Source organism: Haliaeetus leucocephalus, unplaced genomic scaffold, assembly GCF_000737465.1.
Source record: "Haliaeetus leucocephalus isolate CR32 unplaced genomic scaffold, Haliaeetus_leucocephalus-4.0 Scaffold1000, whole genome shotgun sequence".
NCBI classification, from domain to species: Eukaryota; Metazoa; Chordata; class Aves; order Accipitriformes; family Accipitridae; genus Haliaeetus; species Haliaeetus leucocephalus.
Window position 1 is genome coordinate 3,058,924 of NW_010973436.1, and position 25,801 is coordinate 3,084,724.

The window sequence follows — 25,801 nt, forward strand, 5'->3', positions numbered from 1 at the left end:
GCCTCCCCATCGCGGGAAGCTGGGCCCGTGGGCAATTAAGAAAAAGTTTTCTTTCTCGTTGCTGGTTTTACATCTGCCGCCAGCACCTCCGGATGAGCCGTCTCCTTTTGGCAAAAGCCCTTGCCAGGGCTGGCCGAGAGATTCTCCTGCAGCTGCTGCGCTTCCCGGTGTTTTATTTCTTGACAAGAGCCAGATTTATTGAAGGGGATCGAGCAGCCCATGCCCAGCCGGCGTCAGCCCCAGTGTCGGAGCTGCCTGATTTACACGCTTGGTTTAACAGGTCATGGCAAAGGAGCAGGCAGGTCGGGGAGTCCATTGCTCCCTGCCCCAAGCTGTGTCCCCTCGAGCACGGCTGTCGTGTGTCACCCCAGAGCGGCTGCCTTTTGGTGGCACCGGAGATTGGAAATGGAGAAATTTTTTATCGGCTCCGCATCGTGTCAGTGCATCGCGATCCCCAAGTGATTTGCCTGCCCTGTGCAGTAGGAGCAGTTGTCCCCCCACCATTTTCAGCTGGGGAAACTGAGGCACGGAGACCTGGTAAACAGCCCAGGGTCTGCGGCGTGTGGGATCTTTATTGGTCTCCGAGGAGATGCTGAGGGCTGGATCCTGTCTTGGTACTGGGCCTGATCCCACGGGACGGGGGCTGCAGCTCGCTCTGTTCCGATGACAAGGTCTGACCAGCCCTGCTCAGCCTCCCCACTCCTCCAGCCCCTGCGGTGCTTTACACTCTCCCTAATTAAAAGCTGCCATCCAAATGGCTTGATGATGGAAATTCTAATTAAATCAATTCCATCTTGTCAGTGAACCAGAGGTTTGCATAAGATATGCATGAAATTAATAATTATGGTTAGGGAATTAGCTGCTCCTGACCCCATTTGGTATGGGGGGGCTGGTGCTGGGAGCAGTGGGGCTGGTGCAGGAGCCCCTTTTTATGGGGATGCTTCCGACCGGTGTGCATGGCTCTTGCTGTACAATGGCCCTTTTTTTTTTTTTGGCTTCTTCCCTCCTGGCTGCTCAGGCTGACGTTCAGATTGATGGTTTAACCCTTGGCTGGGGCCATGCTGAAATCACCACCTTTGCCTAATTCTTCCCAATCTGGAGGGATTCTGTCCACCGCTGGTAGAGAAAATGCTGCACCGGCTCGTAAGCTGGCATTAATGAAATCGGTGCAAAATCCAGGTGCTTTTGCAGGGCATTTGAGGTCGATCACACCAGTCCATTGACCCAGGGGTCCGGGGGGAGCAGGATGACACCCCCAACCCCGGCTCCTGCCTGCTCTCTTACCCTGAGGGACAATTCTCCAGGCTGGGGGTGCTTCTGGATGATGCTGACTCTGGTTTTCAGTTCAAAAAAAGGGAGGAAGGAGGTTTTAACCCTTGCCCTGGGGTTACTCCCCACTCTTGATGGTACAAAGGAGGTCCCACTGATTTCCCCACCACCACCGCAGTATTTATCCCAGGCTGGAGATGAGCTAGGCAAGGTACCATTGGTGCCCAAATAATATGCAGCTGGGATAGATAGGTTTCCAGATCGCCCTCCCCACCACATCCTTCTTCTTTCTAAGAACCTTGAATTCCCTGCCTGCATTTTGCTTTTATGGACCTAAAAGGACTTTTGTCTTTTATCTGAGAAAATAGCTGGTGCCAAGAGTTGGGCTATTGTAGACCAGGAGATCAAAAAGGCAGAGGGGGAAAAAGGCAGAAGAAGTCTATGAAACAGTCATTTGGGAACTGGTATTTTATTTTCACTTCCATTCAAGGCAGAGGAGCAAGAGAGAAAAGCTCTTTCCATTTGTTTATTAAAATACAGCTTCCAGTTCAGAGCCTGTAGATCAACAGGTATTTTCTAGGCTTTATTTTCCAGCAGGGGTTCGAGCAGGATGGGCAGCCTGGGGGTTAAACCCAGATGTGCCCCGGCCGTCTGAGCTTGGATGGATGGGATGCACAGTGGCACAGGGAAATAGCTGGGAAGCCTCTATCAGCAGCACCCTGCTGAGGAGGCAGGGATCTGTTTAAACTAAACCACTTTGCAGAGAAAAAATCGTTGGGAAACGATCCTCTGGAAAGGCAGGGTTGCATCCCTGCCCCCAGATTTCCTTTGATGGGGGCACCGCCGCTTTCCATGCCCACTTGCCCGCATCGCATGGGCATGCTGCATGCATCGCCTCCACCCCAAGCTCCCGTGTCCATCCTTTGGCCAGCGCTGCTGCAGGCAAAGCAGGGAGGAGGCAAGGAGAGCAGGCGTGGAGCAGTCCCCCCCCTCTCCGTTCCCTCCCCAGGATGAATGATTGCCAGACGAGCGCCTGGCCTGCTGAGCAGAATTTTAATCGAGTCTCACGCACCGGCTCCCGGTCACGGATACCCAACGAGCAGATCACAGCCCCTCGGAAAGGAGCACAAAGATTGTCACAGAGTAATCCTATTTGTGCCTTGATAAAGATTCCTTCCTTTCCCTCTCCCACTCCTTCTCCATCTCTCCCTTTTTTCCTCTTATATTTTGCAGGTAGGTAGAAGGGTGGCTGCTCCTTTCCAAGGGCCTTTTAGCATTCAGGTGGAGTCGTGGGTTTATAACACCGGTATTGCATTTAATGGGAGGGGGGGGTTGGGGGTGGGCGGAGTGGAAGAGGCGAAAATAACAGAGAAACAAAGGAGAAACTGTGAGATGCAGCCTGGGAGCAGGAGCAGAGGAGGATGGAATGGGTCAGGGGGGCTCGGAGGGTTGGGAGACCCAGGAGGGTCTGCGGGGTGGCTCCAGTGCAAGTTTCCCCATCCTTGGGATGCTGCTACCCAGCCAGGCTCCTAGCAAGGTGGCTTGATTTTATAACACGAACCAGGATTCCCACAGACCCCAAACCTCTCCCTGTCCCCTCCAAGCCCACCCAGGTGTCTCTGCTGCTGGGAATTGGCTAATTGCTTAATGGGGAGTCGTGATGGGTGAGGGCAAAGGCAGCCTGAGCCGATTTGAACATCTGGCACAACCCAGGTGCCTGCTGAGCCCGGAGGATTACTGGGATCCATCGCAGTCCCCTGTGGCTCTGGCAGTGTTTGTGCTCCTGCAAGCGGCGATTACTGAATTATTCCTAAACTGGATTTAGAGGGAGCAGGAAAGGGGGAAAGTCCTTTAAGAGCTGGGGATTGCTGCTTTGCTCCCACTTGCCCCCAAGGCACGGGGTGGTTTGGGATCGATGATGCCCTGGGCTGTTCCTCCTCCATTTGCTCTGTCCTGGAAGTAAAGCAGCATCTGTGGGAAGGCAAGAGGGCAGCGGGTGGCCGAACCCTTCCCCGGGCTGTGCTGGCTCTGGGTAGGGCTGTCACTATCTGCAGTGCTGCTGTTCTGTACCTCCAGCCCCTGCGATTAGATCACTGCTGAATTTAAAACCTTGCCCAGGTTTTGGTCAGGGCTCTGCCAGCCCTTGCAATGTGCTGGGCTGCACCCGGGAAGAGGTACCCGCTGGGGTGTGGGGTGAAGGGATGATGGAAGGGGCTGTCTGGGTATTCGGTATGTCTTTGATAGGGAGCTTCAGGCTGGTGGGGAGAACATGGGCTTGATAATTTAATAAGCCTTTTCCATCTTTAAGATAAATTAACATCTGTGGTGTGTTTTGGAGATGTAAAGTGCTGTGTAAGTGTTAAGCATTGCGTGATCCTCTGGTGCTAAATCATCCTAATGTACTGTGCGAGGTGCGGCAGCTCTGGTTAATTTAAAGGGCTTATATATGGCTTGGGTGGACAGGACCTGGCAGGGTGGGGTCGGATCTGTCCTTCCTAGGGCAGGAAGCCAAAGGGAGACCTTAGCAGGGCTGTCTGGGGCAGGAGCAAGGTTTTCTCTTTGGTCTCTCCCATGCTGGGCACATCTGATGCTCGGAAAACCCTTCTGGGGTCCTGCCGGGTGTCCCTGAGCTTCAGGTGGTCCCTGAGCCCCAACATCTCCAGGGACTGGGCCAGCCTGCATGGCCAAGGCTTGGTACTTGCTTTCCCCAGATGGTGCTGGTCCCCTTTGCCCAGGCAGCACCCGGAGGCACCCACAGCTCTCATTCTGGCTGGCACCCGGGGAGCAGGGAGAAGAGATCAAAGTAGGTAGGCAGGCGTGTTACATGCAGAAATGAAAGCTTGGGATGCTCTGAACCTTTCCCTGCAAAGCCCAGGGCTGCCCAGCTCCTTGGTGGACCTCAAAGGGACTTACTGGTGGCTGCTCTGCCGTAGGGCTGGTTTCTGTTCTTCCTCAAGAGATTCTGGAGTCCTTCTGACCTGCTGGGCTCTGCCCAGCCAGGCACTTCTATGGGCAGAAATGTAAAGCAGCAGCTCTGCCCTTTCTGATGGTTTTATTTTTCCTTTCCCAGACATTGGTGTGTGTGGGTATAGACCGGTCTGGAGGGCGCAGAGGAGATGTGTGTCCTGGCATGGGCTGGGGTGGTTTTCTGTCTCCTGTACCCAATTATGGGTGGAAATCACCAGATCAAAGCCTTTGGGTTGCCACAAGACCCAGTAGAGCTGATCATCCTCTACTTTGTGGTCTCCCCTCCATGAGTTGCTGGTCCTGGGTGCCGTGGAGCATCCCGTGTCTGTCTGGTGGCACGTGCTCCCACCTGACCCATAGTCTTCCTCGATTTCCACCTCCCTCCAGAGCAGGGCTTTGGGAGCATCGGCAAGGTGAGGGCATTGCGGTGAGGCGGAGATCACCTCTTTCTCCTGACGCTTCGTCTTTCTCCATCCCAGATCCCCCAGATCAGCTATGCCTCCACCGCGCCGGACCTGAGCGACAACAGCCGCTATGACTTCTTCTCCCGCGTCGTCCCGTCTGACACCTACCAGGCCCAAGCCATGGTGGACATCGTCAAAGCCCTTAAGTGGAACTACGTCTCCACCTTGGCTTCCGAGGGCAGCTATGGTGAAAGCGGCGTGGAGGCCTTCATCCAGAAGTCTAGGGAGGATGGTGAGTGGGTTTCTCCCGGGATGGGAGTTCGGCGTGTGCTTTGGAGCAGCTGGGGCTGGAGGAGAAAAGGCAATGGATGGGAATAGAGAGATGCATCTGGTTGGGCTTCTTGGCCTGAGCTGGGCTGCGGTTGCGGTGCATGAGCAGGGGTGGATGGCACGGTTTGGGGGACAATCCCCGGGCGGTGTGGGTTTTGGGACTACTCTGCTGATTGCAAGGACAGCGTGGTGTCCAGCAAGGATCCAAGCTCTCCAGCATGGATGGGGACCAGCAATCCCAAGCTGCCTCTGCTCTGCAGGGCAGGCTGCTTTATTGCTGGCAGCTCCTTTTGGAAAGAATCTCGAGATCCCGTTCCCTGCTTACCAGGAGACCTCAGATCCGCTGAGCTGGTCTAACCCCCTCCCTCCACGGCTGAGCCACGGTGCTGGGCGCGTTCCAGAAGAAAAGACTTTTACAAATACTCCCAGGTTTTAACAGAAAATAAAGTTGGCACCAATGCACGCTTTGCCCAATTTTAGTGGAATTATCCCCAAAGGCAGGTGCTTTTACTTGTCTATAGGCTTTGGACAGGCGGAAAGTCCGTGCTCAGCAAAACTCTTTGGGAGGATTTGTCTGGAGCCAGAAAGCGTTTTGCTGACGGGAGCGCTGGGATGCTTAGGGGGGATTAGCAGTCTCGGGAGCGGCGGAGGAGCTCGTGGGTACCCACTGGTGGCTGAGCACCAGTCCCAGGACCAGCTGGGCTGGTGAGGATCCCCGGGTGTTGCCGTTGTGGGTGCTGTTACCGCGAGCCCGAAGCTGCACTGGGGTCCCTCCTCGCTCTGGCATCGCTTCGCCTCCGCAGCATCACGTGCATGGGGCGAGACGGGATCTAAAGAGTGTTTTCCGAGGCAGTTAAAACCCTGCAGCGCACAGGCTGCTGCCTATTACTGGCTTAACTGTATCTGAATGGCACATTAAGTTCTGGCAAAAACGGTGGGACACCAGCCTATCTGGAGCTAGTCAAACTGTGTTATGGCCTTATAAATGGATAAAGGGAATAAAAACTTCTAGGTGACGAGCTCCTAATCAAAGCCCTATAAATAGGAACAGCGTTAATTCCGTCTCGCGCGCGCGCCCTGGCACCGGGAACCGGCTGTGCTTTTAATATGCAGAGAAATCCATCTGGGGATTCAACCTGGAAACTGCTCTTCAGGATTTTAACTTGAAAAGCAGAATATTTTCACGGGGCTGCGGTTTTGCAAGGAGGAGCGCGTGGGGATGCTGCCGCGTAGGCGGGTGCGATGCTCGTTGTACGGCTGGGTGTGGGGCGCGCTGCCTGCGTGCCCCGTGATGGGGATGCGGGTGCGAGTGGTGCCGGGGTACCTGCGCTGAGCTGGGGTTGTGTCTGCACGCAGCCGGGTGTGACGGTGAGTTGTTGCAGGGGATACACGGGGCTGCAGATGGGAAGGTGCCATCGGGCATGTGTGGTACCCAGCAGGTCTGGGGAAGCTGGATGGGTGCCCCACGGGATGGGGTGCCCCGTGGAAGGGCTGCGAGCAAAGGGCTGCTTCTTTATGGCTCTGTTAACGGCTTTGCCGCGAACCCTACCGGGGTTTGTAAATGCTAACAGCAGCCCCATCTGGCTAGTGATGATAATGAGATTCTCATCTGACTACAGGAGGAATAAGGGAAAGCAGCCTTTTTTTGGGGGAGGGGTGGCATTTTGCATTATCGTAAGCATTTTTCCACCCAAAAAGGAGAGTGTCCTTGCGCACCTCGGGCCGTCAGGTCCTGCCCCGCGGGGTGCCCGGGGCAGGGCTGATGGGACCGCTGGGTGACACTGGGAGGTGATGGTAATACTGGGTTAAGCAGCTTCGTTAGCCCATGCCCGGCCCTGTTGTGCCCTTATCCTGCAGCAAGCATGGCCGGAGGATGCTCTGCTGCCCCGTCCGTGGCCGTTGCTCCCCTGGGGGGTCTGGGTGCCAGGCTGCACGTGTACTGGGAGGAAGCGGGTTGGTGCACAGGCACGATTCGAACCCACGTTCCTCCTCCATTAAGCACCAGTAAGGAGCCGTTGTCGTGACCGGTGGTCCCGCTGCAGCATGAACACTTCTTCTTTGAGATACCTGTGGTTACCGCGAATTCCTATAACCAGATGGTTAATGATATGACAGCGTAATTGCAGAGTAAACGAGTGTACATGGAGTCGAAATGCACGCGTATTAATCCAGGGCTGAGGCAGTCCTGTAATTTGTGTATCCACATAACCCAACGATTATGTGCATTAGTGATAATTTAGTTATCAAAAAGCATAATTCCGCTGTAATTGCGGTATAACAGCGGTGTAAGTGCAGCCCGTGTGTTATCAGCAGTAACGCCGCTTCCCTGCTCGTGCTGCAGGAATACGTTTATTTATAAGAGCCATTGTATATCAGCCCGATCATAGGGCCCCGGGGAAGCGGCTCTTGCTTGGGTGCCTGGGTGGGCTCTGAGATGCTCCCTAAAGCATCTCCCCTGGGAGGGAACACTGGGGGTTGGCCTCACTCCTTCACCTGTGGAAGATAGCTCTACGGCCATGAATAATGGTGAGGTTGGACCAAGAACATGCTTTTTCTTTTTTTTTTTTTTTTTTTTTTTTTCCCTTTTCTTTTTTTTTTTTTTGAAAATCCTCCAGCCTTGCCTCCTGTGGTGGCAACTGCAAGGCTGGAGGAAAAGCTGGGCTGTGCCTGCTTTGCCTTTCTATCTTCCCCCATAAAATTGGCTCTGCTGACACCAAATACCTTTACACCAGTGCAGAGCCACTGGCAATCGGTGAAGGATCCATCCCCTCTTTTATAGCCTGTTTGTATATGCCCAGCTCTCATTTGTACTTCTCTGGCAGCGTAAAGGGTCCTGCGATTTATTGCTGCTTCAAGGTGCCTCCAGTCTGTCAAAGCGATGTAAAAGGGCTGTCGCTTGACTCAGGATCTGGCCTCTGCCGAGGGCTCGCCAGCAGTTTGTTAGGCGGTGGAGTTTACCTGTACGGGGGTATTTATGCCGGGGGAAAGAGCCAGCCCCTGCTCCTGCGGGACGGAGAGCTGCAGGGGCAGCACCGGCTCTGCCCGGAGGGTTTCTCACCCGACCCTGGGATCAGGGTGAGCATCTCCCCGCTCTCCTCCCGAACAGCACTCTGCTTCATTTTTCATGCCAAGCCTGAGTCTTCTGAGTTGGTTTTTATTTCCATCAGGCAATAATGCTCATTGCTGTAGTTAGCAGTTAGCATTCAAGCTGTTTGCTTTCTGATGCATTATCAACTTGACCTTCAGTTTCAATTTTTAGCAAAGCCTCACGTTAAAGCCTTCGCCGTCGCAGTGGAAAGCTTTTCTGCTTGAGGCACAAACCGACCCCCTCCGCTGGTGCGGGGAGAAGAAACTCGCCCTGGGGACGGGTTATTCTTCTAGCTGAGGCTGGCTCTGGGCTACCGAGACAGACTGACCTGGGTGGGCCATTATATCTTATATATTGTAATTACTCTGGCAATTATGCTGTTGGCCCCGGGCGATTGCTGGCGGTTGCACTGATGGCCGGATAGTCCTTATTCACTAGAGTGATGTTTTTTTGGGTGCTAGCATTGCAGAGATGTTACGTCTGCAGGAGATGATTTTCTCTGGCAATTTTTAAGTGTTTTAAGTGCTGCCCCAAAGCATCCTGCTCTCACAAAGCATCCTGCAAAGGCAGGGGGTGTCAGCTGTATTTACATTTGGCATCAAGGTGCAAGGCAGGGCCAGCATCGGGGTGTCCCCCGTGTCCCCATCTCCAGCCCCTCTTGTACAGCATCTCCCTCTGACCCTGACCCGTGGTGTCACCGGTGGAAGGACAGACCCATCTGCAGCCCTTCGGCTCTGCGTGAGTTGACATCTCCGCTGTCGCCGAGCTCTTGGAGATGAAGTATTAGATTTATGTTTATGTAATTTAGCTGGTGAGCGCAGCATGTTATGCCATGCGTCGTAATGTGCAGCACTCGGTTTTGTGAAGAGGGTAATATTTCCAGCCAAACGCAAGACTCCTTAGTCATGTGTCTGGATCAATTTTACACTGTCATTTCCCCCCCTCTATTGTTTTATCCTTCGCTGAGTTTTCTATATTTTTAGTTAAGAGGCTGATAGATATTTGTGATGCATTTGTTCATCCCCATGTGACATTCATGGCTGTCTCTTTCTGGTTTTAGCCAGGTTCATTACTTTTGGTTGATGCATCAGGATGTCATCCCCAAAAAGCTGCTCCCAAGTCTTAAGGCAGAAGCAAGGCTAGAATATGACTTTACGGTGCATCTGTATATGCAATCATGGAGGTTGCTAATCCTGATTATTTGCTGGCCTTGGGGAGTGCTGTTGTTCTGGGTCCCATGGATGCCGTCCCCATGGGACAGCTGGGATGGCCGGGAGGATGATGCTGGTGGGTACCTGCCCCTGGAGTTCCCCCCTCCCCAGCAAAGCGTGCAGACGTTCAAGTGAGTGACCTTCAGCCCTGTGACAGCGAGGTGTGATGAGCGGTAGGGCAGAGCAGGGCTGGCAATCCAGCTCCCTTTCATCCCCGAGGACGGCTGTTCTTGTGCAGTCAGCACTCAATTACTGCGGCTCACCGGAGGGCTGTTATTTGCTGCCGGCATCTCGGCTCCCCAGCCAAATCCTCCCATTCAGCAGCCGGCACAGAGCTGGACATTTTTTCATGGCATGATGCCGAGAGCCTGAAGGGTCCCTGCTCTGCAGGAATGCTGGGTTTTGGGTGAATCTTTTCCTGCAGGTGTTTTCTGGCCGATAACACCGAGGGTTGGTAGCATCTGTCCCCTGTGGGGCTGGAATGGAGCATCTCTGAGAAGTCCTTTCACAGCACGGCTCAGAAAGAGTCCCTGGCACCCATGGGCCAAAATCATGGTTATACCCATCCCCTGAGTTTCTGTGCTGGTCCCTATCATCCCACCCCTTGCCCAAAATTTAGTCCCAGCTCTTGCTGGATGCAGCACCTCTTTGTGCTGGATGGGGCAGCTGGAGGGACAGGTCTGGTCACCGAGGCTCTGCTGCTATTGCAACTTTGGGTCCTGAAACTCCTGCAGGCTCCTCAGAGGCAGAAACCACATTTCCTGGGTTATTTTCCTATTTCTTTCCCCCCACTGCTTCTTTTTGTTACTGCCAACACTGCGTACCCCAATACAGCCTGAAGGGAGAGGTGGCTCAGTTTCCCCTCCCAAAAACCCTCCCTGCCCTCGACCTGTTTGCTGGTGGATGCAAAGTGTCAGGCAGGCTGAGACTGGGGAGAGCGAGAGCTGAACTGGGGAGAGCCAGAGCTGGACTGGGGCTACTGGCCATCGCTGCCTGGGAAAACACTCAGTCCAGGCCTGGAGCTCGCAATGCCTTTGCTGGCTGAAATCTGCCTGTAAATAATGCTGCCTTTGCCTCTTAACTCCACTCCTTGTTTTCATGTCTCGCAGCGTTCACTTTGTGCAGTGCAAGTGGAGAGGGAGGCGAGTGGGGCTGGACGAAGAGGAGCTATTAGTTGTGGTCGAGGCTGGCGCGCGGGCTCTGGCTCGCAGCCCGAACCTGGGCTTTGGAGGCAGCCCGAGTCGATATTCTGCTCTTTAATATTTTTGGTGTGTGTTGGGGGGTGCCCGCAGGCTGGCAACCCTGGGCTGGGTCGTGCCAGGCAAAAGCCAGTGGCTCCGTGGATCTCCCAGCGAGGTCTGGTCCGAGATGGGGTGAGATGGGAGACAGAGCCCTGGGGGACTGGTGAAGCAGAGAGCATGGGTGCTTTTCCACGATGTGAGCTTGGGTTAGGAGGGATGAGCTAAATTACTATGATAAATGATGGGAAAAGCTGTCTTTGCTTTCAGGACTCATCTGGCACTTCAAGCCCCAGCTCCTGGAGTCGTGTGATGGGTGGGGGTCTCTGCTGCAGAGAATAAATTTAAGGCTCTGACTGCAGAGCGATGCTCCCTTTGCAGAGCAGTAGACAGGGGAAAGGCTGCAAAATCTTGCTATAAACCTACCCCAAAATCCAAGAGTCTCCTGGCTCTTCCCAGTTCAGGGCTGGAGGAGGATGAGGGGGAAAGAGACGCAGCCCAGGGGGCAGCTCACCTGCGGTGGGGCTGCAGGAGTTGGGGGGGTTTGACTGACCCGAGTCGCTGATTAGGTCTTTAGCAGAAGATCCTTCCCGTGGACATAGATCGTGGTGTTGTTATTATCTACATGAGAAACCTGAATTGTCTGCTCCCTGCTGTCCTGCCCAGGGCCTGGGTTTGAGCTGAGGACTTGCTTTTTCCCTTCTTTTCCCCATTGCAAATTCATTAATTACTGATTTAGCCCAGCAATGCAGGCAGTTGGAAAGCAGGCTCAAATTGCTCAGATTCATAATGTCTGATGAGATTTCAAAACACTGAAGAGCAGCATTTGAGCCGGTTCCAGGGATGAGGCAGGCGGCAAGTGCCAGGAGCCTCTGGTGATGAGGACGCGTGATGCAGAGCCCAGGACACACAACGAGGGACCTGCCATGCCCAAAGTGGCACCAGGCTGCAAAAATGTGGGGATCAGGCAGCTGCCGTCACTCCTTGCTTTGCCTTCCCAGGAGGGAAGGAGTGAGATGCCCACCTTGCAGTGAAGTGCAGGAGTCTGCGAGCTGAGATCTGGCTGCACCAGGGGACACGTTGGGGCTGGTTTTGGGTGACAAAGGCAGGTTGGCGTCCCCAAGCACACCTGAGCTGGTAGCAGAGACACTTTGCCAGCAGTGGGACTGGGACTCATGGGATATCGCAGCCTCGGTGCTGGATAATCCAGGTATCGCTGTCATCAGGGCTCCGCCACAGCAAAGGAGAGATTACAGCCGTGTGTGATGGGACCTGGGGCGGCTCGCTGGTGCTGCCGTTATCCCTTGGCTTGTGCCATGGCATGGGGCTGTTTCCCCATCACATTGCTCTCCCCAGCCCAGCTTGTGTGTGGGTACCCACAGGATCCAGGGAGCCTTCCCCGAATTGCAAAGCCACTTGTTGCTACAGTGTGGAGGGTAGACAGATGGAGGGATGGATGGATGGATGACACAAGCCCTCGCCCTGTGCAGGGCATCCCGTGCTCTGTGGTTAGACCAAAGCGTACCAGTCTCAGGATGGCACAGGAGCTTTGCCTCCATGAGGGCTCAGAGCCGTGTCCCTAATGACTTCTCCTCTAATGAGTCAGTTCCTGGAGGCTTTGAAGTGAGATGAATAATAAATCCCGGGGCAGGGGAGCAGCCTGCCGCTTGCCAATTAAGACTCTGGGATTCGAAATCTCATTTAAATGGCTGGGGTTAGGAAGGGGAGGTCAGGAGTGTGCAGGGGAGCCGTGCAGGTGCTGCTTGCAGAAGGCCACTGCTGCTGGGCTGTGCAGAGCCCGATCCCCTCCTCGGGATGCCCAGGGCTGCTCGGGGAGCGCGTCACGGTGGAGGGGACAGGCACGTCGCTGTTCCCAGCAAGGCTGAGCCAGGGTCCTCTTCTCCAACGCGCCAGGCCCGTGCTCACCCAGCACTTGGCAGCCGCTGGCTCTGCGGGGAGCCCCGGCAGAGCGCTCCCTGATTGATGGTGTACGCTAGCGACAGCAAAAGCTTATTATCTACCTGCAATCAAGAGGGCACTTCAGCGACGTGCTTCCCGGAGCAGCTGTGCTCCCACCGAGCCCGTAATGGTGGAGATTAAACCCTGACCTGTGTTTGACAACATGCGTTAACCCTACCGTAATGAGGCTCCCGGCGAGCGGCCGGCAGAGCCGCGGGGATGCCGGGGGAGGCTGAGATCCCACCGGGCTGGGGGTGATGCCGATGGGAGGGACACGGCCACGTGCTTGAGGATGGTGCAGGCAGCAGTTTGCTCCTGGAGGGCTTTGCCCTGCCCGGGGTGGGAGTGATATGCTCACAGGCAAGCTTTGCACGGCTGGGATGGGTGCACGGGGCTGTTGGGTGGCACTGGGTGCAGACCCTCGTGGTTTTGCCCCTGGGGCCGAGGTGGCAGTTGGGTGCAGACACGTTCCCGCTGGCCTGGCTCTCCTGGCAGGAGGGTGGAGTGTTTGCCGGAGGATGAGCCCTGTGGCAAACCCTTCCCTTTGCAAAGCTGCTCTCGCTGCATGTCCCCCTTTTGCGTGGGGGATTTTCCCTCTTGCCCTGATGAGCATCTGTGCTGAGACCTGCCTGGGTGGGACAGGGTGGCTGCTGCTTATTAACCAGGGTGGGCTCGTTATGGCAAGCTCTGGCAGGTGGCAGAGAAAGGGCTGCAAGTGCAGCGTTGGGCATGCTTGGCCGCCTCCCATAGCTATGTCCCCACCATTTCACTCTCCCTGTTGGTGTCTGCTTCCCTGGATGCAGGCTGCTGAATATTTCATCCTTGGCTCTTCCCAGCAGCTCCCTGTGAAGCTGCTGGCTCTGCCACTGTGGGACCAGGCTACCACCACAGCAGGAGCTCGGGCCAGGAGCCGAAAGCAGCTCTGGGTGCTCCCGGACCCTGGGGCTGCAGCTCCAGGTGCCTGGTTGCTGCTTCAGCCCTTGTGAGGTTTGAGAATGGGTCCAAGCTGGGTTTTTCAAGGCTGTTTCTTGCTGTAAGCACCCCGCATCCTGTGCAGCTGTCTGTCAGTGATGGCACGCATGGGATCTTGTGTCTGAGCATCCTTAAATCGGGTGCCTGTCTCCAAGCTGTCTCTGGCAGCTGGCTGTGGGATGCTGCCCTGGTCTTTGAGGCTTTCTTCACTATTCCTGCTTCTCTTTGGTCCTTTCCCAAAGCTGGAGGAGGAAAGGGGTCCCCATTCCTCACCTCCTGCCTTCTCCCAGAGTCAGACCCTGACCCGAGTCAGGGGCAGATGCTGTGCCGTCCTAACTGAGGAGGGAGACTGGCCGCCTCCTTTCCATCACCGCCGCCTCCTCGCTTTGATTTCTTGCTTTAAAGGAGTGTTTTGACTAAATGGATTTTTGTGCGAAGACAGTAGTAGCATTGCTTGGCAGATCCCCCAGCCCGCCGTGGCGCCTGGGGGCCATGAATAATGCAGGCGCTGAGAGCCTGGGCTGCTGGAGGTGAGAGGGGCTGCCCTGAAATGCACCGCTCTGCCCACCCCAGCCACCTCTCCCTGACCCCCTTGACCTCTTTTTTTTCATTATTAAGAAGATTTAATTAATTAAGAAGATAAAAACGTTATGTGTGTTGTCAGCATCAGTACAGGGGCTGGAGGAGGGCACTGTGGGAGTGCGGGGCTCCCAGACCCTCCGGGAGCTTTTACCAGGGCTGGGTTTGTGTTATTTTTAAGCTTGGAGAGCCCCGATGAGCTGTAGTAAACTGGAGGGCACAGGCGGTGCAGCCAGGGGTTGCAGACACCCGTGTCCATCCTCGGGGCAGTTTTCTCCCAGCATCCAGCCACTTTTTTGGGTCCCCATCCCCACTTTCCCCTCCCGCTGGCCTGGCCGTGTCCCCACCACGTGCTCTGCGCTCTCCAGCCACTCTGTTAATAAGGTTCTCATTATGTCCTAATTGCCCGTATCTTCTTTTTGTTACATTCCTCGTTAGTTTGATTTAACGGGGCTGCCAAGTATCTTGGTCATCTCTGAATTGCCATTGATTTACTCTCTTTTCTTATTTACTTATGGGCTTATCTCCTCTGCCACCCCTTCTTCCCATGGGTACAAGAAGATGGTCCCGGCCACAAGCTCACCCAAGGCCACTTGCTGCCCCTGCAAGTGCCACAGGAGCTTGGGGATGCTCAAAGCCGCTGCGAGGGGCGAGGGGAATAAAACACTTGTGGAAGACCCCAGTGCAAAGCCTTGCTGCTGTCCCAGGAAAGTCTCAAAGCTGGGTTTGCTCTGGCCGTGCGGGAAGGGACCGGTGCTGCAGCTGCCATGTGCACACCCGGAACCCCCATGTCCCTGCGTTGCACACTCACGAGTGCACGCGTGTTCAGGGGCACACGTCACGGTGGGACACATGTCACGGTGTGTGCCTTCCCGCACTCACACAAGCCCAGAGCAGAGCACACGCAACACAGGAGCCTCGCGGTGTTGGTGCCCGCTGGCACACGCGTGTGGGCTTGTGCCAGCCCTGAGCTGTCACTTGCGTGTGCCCGCACTCGCCCGACTCTGCGCCGGGGCTTTTGGAAAGTTCTCGTGTTTGCAAACTGCTGCTTTTGTTGGATTTTCTCCTTTTATTGCCATGGAAACTGTAATTAAGCTGCACTGGCTTCTTAGCCAGAGTCACCTTCTCTGGCGGCACAGCTGGTGCCACCCTGGCCTGGCCAGGGGCTCGGTGGTGACCGGGGCCGAGTGCCCCCCAGGCAGGGACGTGCCCATCCTGCCGGCACTGCCTGCTGCTGCCCGTCTCGCCTGGCTGATCTGTCTGTCCGGGAGTCTGTTTATCCAACTCCCTCCTTTCCATCCATCTGGCTCCCCATATGGGAAACAAACAGCAAATTGGCTCAATTTCTTATCATAGGGGAAAAAAACCCAAAAAACCAAAACCCCCCCCTCTCCGTGGCTGGGCTGTGCGGGGCCAGGGGCGGGCGATGCTCCCTGAGCCAGCGGGTAATTGCTGGGCGATGCTGTTATACCCATCCCTGTGACCTCCCTTGCTGCGTGCTCAGCACCCATCAGATCCTGCCCCCCGCACCATCGTTTGGCTGCAAGGGACCAAATTTGCCCCAATTTTCCTCCAGCCTTGTGGGAGGGAGCAAACCCTCCCGTACCAGAGACCTCCACCTCGGTGCCTGTCCCCAACCCATCCTCCGCCTGCTCCTCTCCAGGGCCATAAGCTGGGAAATCTCTCTCTGCTGCCATGTGCTAATTACCCTGACCTTTGCTTAAGCGGGGATCTTTTAGTGGCAGGCGAGGTATCAGCCGTGTCATTTACTATGCAAATTGAGACCATCAGTTACATCCAGAAGGTCCCGCAATGTTTAATTTTCTCTCCTATCTCTCTTTTTATTGGCATCTGCAAAAATGCAGGAGCAGGAGGGCTCTGGCTTTTCAGAGCTGGAGGCTGGGAGCCCAGCAGCCGTGTGTGGGGACTCTTCCAATTGCCAGCTTCCCCTTGTCTCTTTTAATTTTAATTAGCTGCATTTGCAATTGCCCTGTAGAAAGCTGGGCTGGGAGCTCAGTTGGTGCCGCAGGGATGGGAATAAAACCCTTTGCAGGGCCAGGCTGCTGTCTTGGGGGCAAAGGGCTCATGCTGGGGTTGCAGCCCATGGTCTCCTCTTCCCACGGGCTGTTTTTGCCAGTGTTTGATCATTGCATGTGCAGAACCCTTTGCAAAACCCAGTCCTGGGCTGGGGAGGAGCTGGTGCTCGGAGCTGGCTGGAAAACCCTCTCTGAGCCACTGGGATGGGACCGTGTGTCTGTCGGGGGGGACGGGGTGGGATGTTGTTGTGGCTTGAGATGACAGGTACTAAGAGGAGTGGGTGGAAGGCAGAGATGAGCTACGGAGATACGGGATGGGAGGGAAGGTGATGCAGAAGGGCTGAGCTACTAGGGAGAGGAGAGGTGAAGGCAGCGACCTGGGAGAAGAAGTGTAAGGGGAGGGCTTGGGTATGTGTCCTGGGGGGCTGGGTGGTGGGAAGGGGGCTCTGGGGGCGGTGGGCTGCAGAGACGGTGTGGTGCCATGGGAGATGGTGTGGTGCTGAGCTCCTCACGGGGGTGGGAGTGCAGGTGAGCTGGGGAGACCCCCATTTGCCTGTCGTGGGGCTGAGAAGCCGTGGGAGAGGGGCTGTCCTGGGGTGATGGGGACTCGCGGGGGTGTCTCAGTGCCAGGGCTCTCTCTGCCACAGGGGCGGTGTGCGTGGCCCAGTCTGTCAAGATCCCGCGGGAGCCCAAGCCGGGAGAGTTCGACAAGATCATCCGCCGCCTCCTGGAGACCTCTCACGCGCGGGCCGTCATCATCTTCGCTAATGAAGATGATATCAGGTTCGGAGGGGCAGGCCTGGCTGGGAGGTGAGGCGAGGGTGGGGGGGAACGCGCTTCGGGGCACCCACACTGAGCCTGACGTTTGCTCTACGCGTGCTGCTGGCCAGGGTGGGGGATGCGGGATGCTAATGGCAGGAGCTGGGCACCGCAACAAGAGACGGCATGCCTGCAGCATGCATACGTGTCTGCGACGTGGCGTAGATGTGTCTGCAACGTGGAGCAGATTGTGCCTGTGTAGCTGCCTTTGTAGCGTGGCACGGACGTGTCTGCAACGGGGAGAGGATGCACCTTGCAGCGTGGCACGGACACGTCTGCAGCAAGGACCCACCAGAGCCGACTTCAGAGTGGTCGCCTGGCATCTTGCTGCCTTCAAACCACAGCAACACAGAGCTCAAAGGAGGAAAAATCTGCTTTCTGTTGGCTTTGGAAACCCCTGCTGTCATGACCCGGCTGCTTCACACCACTCACGGGCTGGGTCAGAGCTGGCGTGGGGCCTCGCTGAACACCGGCCGCGGCAGGATCCAGGCGCTGGTTCTGCTTTGCTGTGCAGCCTCAGCCCCCAGCGTGGAAGAGGAACGGGTCTGGGGGGGCCTTTCGGAACCCCCCCCTTGCCAGCTTGCCTGCCCGGCAGGGCTGGGGACGCAGCCACACTTCGAGGTGATGAGCTGCTCTGCAGGCAAAGCGACGTCTTGCATCTCCCGTTGTTTATGGAGCAGAATGATTCACATGGAACTACCCCTGATTTCCTAAGTATCTAATTTATTAATCAGCAAACATTATGTAAATGTGGGTAAACTGCGATTTTAAATCAGTTTACATCAGATGTGCAAACGCTCCGAGTTTCTTTTTCGCTCCCTTAATAGAAATGTCTGCAAACCTGACATTTACGCGGGTGTGTGGTGAGAAACGGGGGATTTACCTCGCTGTGTAAATGGCAAGCCCCATTAACTGGGGTTTGTAAACATTTACCTATCCAAATAGGATTACATCCCATGAACAGTGGCTTACGCACACCCACCTCATGCCAGGTAAGCGTGGGTTTAACCCGGGCATGGAGACTGCCGTGATCCCGACCCTCGTGTCAGCTTGGGCTGCGGAGCCTGGAAGATGGTGTGCTGCCTCTCCCGAAATGTGCAGGGCCATGCTGCCGAGCAAGATGGTCCGGCAACAGTCGTTCCTCGAATTTCTGCCTGGCTCAGATTGGGTGTAAATCACTAAACTCACAGGAACATCCTCAATTTACCCCGGGAGATCCTGCCCCACACGAGGACAGCAGGCAGCTGGAGACGCTGCTTGTGCTCGGAGCGGGACGTGGGCTTCGCTGCCCTCCCTGCAGCGGGATGTGCCGGGAGCTTGGGGCAACCCAGGGTGAGCACGGAGCAGCCGGCACAGCTCCCCGGCTGCTTGCTGGCCCCGCGGCTCCCAGACCGTGCCTGCCTCTTCCCGTCTTGTCTCCACTCTCTGCTCGATTTATATGGGTTTGTTTTTTTTTTTTCTCCTCATTACGCATTTCAAACACCATCTGGACTTGAAATGATCAGCTCCCAACGGCGGGGGGTGAGTCACAAACCTGCCTCCTCACTGCACGGGGAGACAAAACTGCCCTGGGTCCCACTCCCACAGGGCTGGGGACCCGTACAAGCCCCTGCGGGGACAGCAAGCCCTGGGAAAAAAGAGCCCAGGGGGTCGGATCCAGGAAAGTTCCCATCCACCTACTAAGATTTCCTGAACTGGCTGGCACTGGTGGAGCGTGCAAGTGTGTGCGGCTGAGTGTCTGGCCATGATGAGGGATGCTCGGCAGGACGGATGGCATCTCTGGCTCCCCACTGCTGCTCAGCTGCCCAGTTGAGCCCAGCAGGGCCCAGTTTAGCTCTAGCCTGGGCACTGGCCACACTGGCTGGCTCTCTCCCATGGCTTGCAATGCTGATCAGAGCTGAGAGCACACACACGCTCTCCAGTGCTGCTGCTTTTCCTGCCTGCTGCGGCATAACCTGATTTTTTTTTTTCCTAATGTTGGGTAATTAAGGGGGAAATTCAATTACCAGTCAGCAAATATGCAAATTAGGTGGGAGAAGCAGCCTGTGTGCCCAGGCTGGGGAGGACGGAGGGTGCGGGAGCTCAGCAGCATGGTTTGCTCTCATGTATCCATACGCACCGGGTTGTGCATGGTGCCTGGTGCCGACCGAGTGCCCGGAGCAGGGGACGCAAATGGTGCTGAGCCCTGCTCCATGCCAGTGTCCCTGCTTCCCTAGGGCCGGACATGAAGCCGGTGCCCTGGTCCCGTGGTGCCAGCGAGCACCAGCGCCTGTTGCTTCTCTCCGCAGAAGGGTGCTGGAGGCAGCCAAGAGGGCAAACCAGACGGGACACTTCATCTGGATGGGCTCAGACAGCTGGGGTTCCAAAATCTCCCCCGTCCTGCACCTGGAGGAGGTGGCCGAGGGCTCCGTCACCATCCTGCCCAAGCGGGTCTCTGTCAAAGGTAAGGGGCTGCGCTCGGTGGGTTCCCTCAGCTCCCCCCTGGGTCAGCCGTCCCCCTGACAGCATCCCCTTAACTGCTGTGAAAGACTCCATGTTTTGCAGTGGGTCTTCCCTGAGTGGGTTTTCCAGCCTGCAGCTTTGCCTGAGTGGCAGCTTTGATACAAACCCACTGCAATCTTATGTCTCCCTAGACCCCATTGCTCGCAAGACCCTCCTTCCCCACTGCCTGGGGAGTTTTGGGCCATGTTAAGCATCTCTCTGCCAACCCAGAGATTTATCCCCTCCGTCCCCTCTTCCCCGGGCAGGTTTCGACCGCTACTTCTCCAGCAGGACACTGGACAACAACCGCCGAAACATCTGGTTTGCTGAGTTTTGGGAGGAAAATTTCCACTGCAAGCTGAGCCGGCACGCGCTGAAGAAGGGCAGCAGCATCAAGAAGTGCACCAGTAAGACCTGTGGGGATGCTGTGGGTGAGCGGAGGCTCACAGGCACGTGGTGCTGTATTGCATGGGATGCACAGGGACGTGAAGGCGATGGCAGAGAGCCCAGGGCAGACATTAGGAAAGTTTCACTTGCTTTCCCCTTATGGCCTTTCAGCATAGGCACGTCCTTATTGCTCCAGAGCTGCCAGCCCAGCTCAAGGCAGCTACATGGCAATTAATGCTCCATGCATGCGGTCTCGGTTCTGAGCATTTTTTGGACTAAGCATCAAAGCTAGGTGGGAATTTGGGGAAGGCTGGAGAAACGCCGGTGCTTCTGCAGCGTGGGGAAAGTGGGCAGTGCAGAGCTTCTTGCCCCCATGGGCACTCGGGTGTCCAGTGGACTCGTGACAGTGGCAGCTCGCTTCAAAGTGGACAGGAGTGTTGCACAAAAATGCTTTTGTGTCTCCCTGCGTGCGATCCAGGAAAGCGTGGAGCCTGCTTGGTTTGTGTGTGTGCGAAGGCACCCTCCCCGTGCAAAGCTCCCAAGGCTGCTCCCTCTCGTGCACGCTTCTTGCACATCTCCCTTCCCTTGGTGCCATCTTCTGTGGGTACAAAACCACCCAGATTTGGGAGATTTGGGGCATTATTTTGCAGCATTTGGACAACTGCCTTTCTCATCGTGTGCTTGGCAGAAGCACTGTTGTCCCATGTAAGGCATAAAGCCACTGGTGCATCCTTGCTCATTTCAAGCAGCTCCTGTCTCACCTGAACAGGCTAAAAGATGGGGTGGTTGCAGAGAAATGAAGCCCATCGATAGCGCAGGGTCAGGATCTGGCTCTTGATTAGCCAGCACTGAGGCTGCGGCCGCAGGGTGCCCGTGCCCGCAGAGAGGGTGCTGCCGGGCACCCCATGGGAGGGTGCACAGATGCCCAGAGAGGAGATGATCCCCCCCGGGCATGTGCTGGAGTGGCGTTTGCCCCTGTCTCCTCGCAAACCGCTTTGCTGATGTGCCCCTTTGCCACCCCAGGCAGGGAACCTCATCCCGGCAGAGCCCGATTCCAGGCCCCCGATCCCTTCCTCAGCCCCCACTGTGCATTTTTAGCCATTTCCAGCTAAAAGAGGCTTGTAGGGATTAATGCAGTAAACAAGCAACCAGGGGATCTGTCTTGCTGACAGTGCTGCTGCCGAGGTGATGGTTGGAGGCTCAAGGAGGTGACATGTTTACTGAGAGATGGGAGAGATTTACTGCCTGCCTGGCACCGGCTGAAGACAGATAACGACGCGGCGGCTCACAGGCTGCGACGTGGCAGGACTTGGGGACATTTACGCATCTGCCCTGTCCCCTTGGGAGGGACATCTGTGGAAGCTGTGGCGTGCCAACGGGCGGATGGACCTGGCTGTGCCTGGAAAGTTTGATCATGAAGGTTTTCTTTTTCCCCGCTTTCACTGCTGAGGATGAGAGGGATGGTGCTTCCACATTCTCTCTCTTGCAGGCATTTCCCAATGTTCAGCTGATGATCTGGGGACACCTCTGTGTCCCCACAAGGACTTTCCAGTGCTGCAGCTTCCCCAGGTAGTCTTGCAGCTAATGCATAGGCACGAGTTTGGTAAGCAGCAAGGGCATGCAAGAAAACTTGCCCCTGACCATGGACTTGGGGTAGCTGAGAGCTCTTTTTCTTTTGGGATTGCATCAAGAAATCCCTGGCACCAGGAAATGCATGAGCAGGTCCTGCAAACCACTGATCTCTTCATCTTCGTAGTAATGTAGCATTTAAACAAGCGATATTTCAGGGCCAAGGTATTAGTGGAGGCAGCTGAAACCACAACATGGCAAATGTCCTAGGAACTGTCTTTAAATTATCTGAATTTGTCAGCAAATAAATTATGTCTTGAACGTTTGCTTGGCAGATAAATGGAAAGGGGAAATAACGCACGATGAAGCAAATAACCTGCCTGTGCAGATCCATGTGCTCCTGCTTTGCACGGCTTATACAAATGTCCTGTTTGGGGCTGTTTTCTAGAGAGAATCGTGCTGACTTTCTCCATGAGCTTCAAGTTTGGGTAGAGCCCAACATGCACAGAGAAATGCTGGCTTTGCTTGCTTTTGCATCCCAAAACCCAAACCGAAGGGTCTCACCACTGAATAGGACAGGTCATGGCTCTCCTTCAGGTATGGGAGAACTGGGAGGAAGGTGAGGGGCAACGGCTGGGGTGGGCACCAGGTTTTGGGGCAATTCCTGCTGGCAGCAGCTCATGTTATCCCCGACACTAGCCCTAGCATCCATCAGGACCTGTGCACTCCATCCCTAGGCTGTCCTGCTGGGACCAGGATCAGGCCAGGACCTGTCTCCCAGATGCTTTTGCCGTAGGATCTCCTTAGCATCCTTCCTCACCTCCAAGCTCTCTCCGCTGGGCTGTGTCCCCGACCCTCCTGAGTTGGGCAGGCTGCCGCAGGGAAGCCAGCCCTGCGTGCACCCAGCCGGCCGGGCTGGAAAAGATCCTGCCAGCCGCCGCTTCGTTAATAATTCACACACGTGTGGATGCAGACGGGGAGGTCCTGGGGTGCTGCGAGTGGAGACAGAGGAGCCGACGGCAGCGCCGGGTTTGCCGGGCCGATGGGGTGGCAAGGGCAGGACGGGGCATGGCTTGGGGGTCCATCTCCCCTCTGCCACCTGCACGGGGACTGCAGGAAGCTCCCAGGCCCTACGGGCTACACTTTTTCCAGGAGAGCTAATTAATGGCCTTCATTTAGCAGGGCTGGATGGTAACTGTGCTTTGAAGCAGGGCTGGGGATTTCTCTGCGCTCTCACCTTCACCCGACCAGGCTGCAGATAGATGCAGAGCAGCAATGTGGGGGGGGGGGAGAGGAGGTTTTATTTGATTTTCCTTCTTTATTTGTGATTCTTCATATTCTTTTCCCTTTCTGTTTTGCTTTTCTCCGGTCTCTTCTTAATATGGGGTTGTTTTTTTCTGGCACTGGCTGTTTTCCAGCACAGCATGCCCCAGCCAGGCCAACGGGGGCGGATTTGCACTGCTCGCCTGGTAGTTAAGATGATAAAAGGCTCCTGTTGACCGAGGCCGGGTCTGAGCGGGCAGGGGCATCCCAGCAATGCCTCTGCTCGGCTTTCCTTCAGTTCCACTGGCTGTCCAAACGGGCCCTGCCAGCCTCGCTGCGAGGGCAGCTTAAGACCTTGTTGCAGAAAGATGTTTGCAGCGAGCATCCCTTACGGGGGGAACAGTCCCTGCTCTCTGGATGGGCTCATCCAGCCCGAAAACGCGACGATGGGTGGTGGGTGCTGCTGCCAGCACCCATGAGATTCAGAGATTCAGAGGCGACACTATCCCCCGGCTCTCTGGAGCAGCACCGTGAGCGATTTTGATTAACTCCCACTGAAAGCCAGCGCTGGCAATGTGATGGGAATTGATGCTAATCCTGTCTCATCCACCGCTTGAGAAGATAGCTGCGTCCGTCCTCTGAGGGGTGCCCGCGGAGGCTCATCACGCACTTGAAAATTAATTATCAGCCCTGTAGAACGATGCACGACCCTGCTATTATAATCAGCAGGGTCACATCCCTTTCGCGGCCCTAATCTACTGCGAGTTTGGTGGAGATTTATTGTCTCCATGTCAGGAATGAGCCTCAGCTTTCTGCTCCACGTTGCCCCCTCTGTGCACCAGCCTAATTCCCATCTGCAAAAAGCAGCTGGGGCCTGGGGCAAGGTGCCCGACCGACAGCCCTGGGGACGTCTGCTTATCTGCAACGGCTCAGCTTTGGCACCGGAGCCGGCTTCTCCCACTGCGCTGGGCTGACGCCGGGCGCTGCAAGCCAGAGGGACGTTTGGGAGGAAAATCTAGCCTCCACAGCTTGTGTTATGACAGCGGGTTGTATTTTACTTGCTGGGACCTGTGTGGGATTTGAGGTACCTGCTAGGATGCCGAGGAGGTGGGAAGGGATAAGTCCTGGGTCCTGCGTATCCCCTGGGCGCAACAGCCTCTGCGGGGCAGCAGGACGGTGCCAGGGCTGGCAGTGGGGCTGGGACATGCCCACAGGCTCAGGTCCCCTGGACAGTCTATTACACCCTTTTTTTAATAGGTAATTATCTTGACAAGATAGAGTGGCTTGTCTGCGCCTTGAGAGATGAGTGTGGGGAAAGGCCCGAAGTTGAGGGAGAAGATTAATAGCTCTTGTCAATAATGTGGAAGAAAGGATAACATGACGGGTTTCGCATGAGTAATCTCCACACAGTCCAAAAGCATTTTTATAACTTTGAAGGATGGGCTATAAATTCACCTCCTTGATATCATCTTTTCTTTTTGGTCAGTTCGCTATCAATTTGGTTTAGCGTCTTGTCAGTGGCACGTTTCACTCTCTGTCCCGGTGCAGGGACCGCCGGGTGCGTGGCTCTCGGGGCCGTCCCCGCTCGGTGGACATTTGCTCCGCATCCAGCGCTGGCTTTGTCCCACCTTCCTGCAGCGGGGAAGAAGGGGATCAGCAACCGCTGCTTGCCTGTGCCTTTTCTGTCCCCATCTGCAAAGGCTCTGTGCCCTGGTCCCCTGCAGTCACCGTAAATCCCCACCTTGCATCAGGGAGCATCCGTGCACGGTGGAGCCCGAATTAATTTTGGACACCCTCGGATGGCTTTCTAGGATGCCTCTGCCTCTCTGGAGGATGGAGGCTGTGCCTTCAGCTCCCTGAGGAACCTGCCTTCCCTTTTGCTGTTGCTGAAGGAGCTGTGGCCTGGCAGGGTGCCCGGCCATTCCGCAGAGGTAATGATGGAGGTGCAGAGGCCGTGGCTCTCTGACGTGGCGTCACCCCATGGGAGATGCTTTCTTAGCTGTAATTAACAGCATGCTACATTAATCGGCGTCTTTTGCTAAATGATTAACATGTTTCTAGTCCCATTAAGGGCAGTTATGACAGAAGAGGCAGGCAGCTTTCACCGGTAATTACCAGATCTTTGCAGGATCCTGCAAGCTGGGATGGCCAGGGAGGCTGCAAAGGGCTGCGGGGTCAGCGGGGTGGGAGGGTGGCAGGGGGTGACGATGGGAGCAGGGTGACAGGAGGCTTTGGAAATGAAATGATAGAGACTGAGCCAGTTGGATCTCCTGGCAAGATGAAGGAGGTCAGCCCGCAGGGTGGGGATGGGACATCAAGCACAACCCAACCTGCATCCCACTGGGGGACGTGGGAGTATGGGGATGTCCCATGGCTCTGGGACGTGACATCCCAAGGGCTTTTGGCAGTGCAGCTGGGTGCCAGCACCCACGTTTTCAGAACTACATTACAGGTTGGTTGGGTATTTCCCCAGTGAATGCGTTTCTTGGCTGCAGAGGCCAGCTCATGTACCCCAAACCTTCCCGGTGTGCTGCTCAGAGGGGCTGGGACCCACAGCGTCCCCCCTGGCTGTCCCTCCTGACCCCTCCAGACAAGGGACACACAGGTGATGGGAGGATTCTCAGCTGGCAGAGAGGCTCAAGCCCTAAGCCCTGGCAGTGCAGACACAGCCGATGCCTTGGGCTGGCACTGCGACATACAGCTGCAATGTGGGTTTTCGTTTGGGGGGGTTTTGTTTGTTTTGGTTTTTTTTTGTTTGAGATGCATTTCTGCCCTGCTGCTCCTTCCTGGGGCATGCCTCGGTAGCATAAGCTTTCTGCTGGGAAAGAGGTGCCCCGGCTGGCTGATGGGTTTGTGGTTTTGGGAATGGGGTTGGAGTTTCCAGCTGTTCAGTCCAGAGTAAGCTTGTTTGCAAGGGTTTGGCTGCAGCAGAAACGTCCCTGTGGGGAATGGCTGGGATGGCAGGGAGATGGCAGCCCTGCTTTACATGTATCTGCAGACCGAGAGCGGATCGGCCAGGACTCCTCGTACGAGCAGGAGGGCAAGGTTCAGTTTGTCATCGATGCCGTCTATGCCATGGGCCACGCTCTGCACAACATGCACAAGAACCTGTGCCCTGGCAAGGTAGGGCTGTGCCCCAGGATGGACCCGGTGGACGGCGTGGAGCTGCTCAAGTACATCCGCAACGTCAACTTCTCAGGTCTGTCCGTCCCCGGGGCGGTGGGGAGGA

The 25,801-nt window shown here is 55.8% G+C and overlaps 1 protein-coding gene across 1 annotated transcript in view; it reads left to right on the forward strand.

Annotated features, from left to right (window-relative positions):
- The window catches only part of GRM4 (glutamate receptor, metabotropic 4), a 42,377-nt gene that overhangs the window by 4,860 nt on the left and 11,716 nt on the right, over positions 1–25,801 (forward strand). The window contains exons 2-6 of the mRNA XM_010584679.1: positions 4,716–4,932; positions 16,701–16,836; positions 19,161–19,315; positions 19,620–19,760; positions 25,571–25,771. Coding sequence (XP_010582981.1) covers positions 4,716–4,932; positions 16,701–16,836; positions 19,161–19,315; positions 19,620–19,760; positions 25,571–25,771 — 850 coding nt within the window. The remainder of the gene's footprint in view (positions 1–4,715; positions 4,933–16,700; positions 16,837–19,160; positions 19,316–19,619; positions 19,761–25,570; positions 25,772–25,801) is intronic.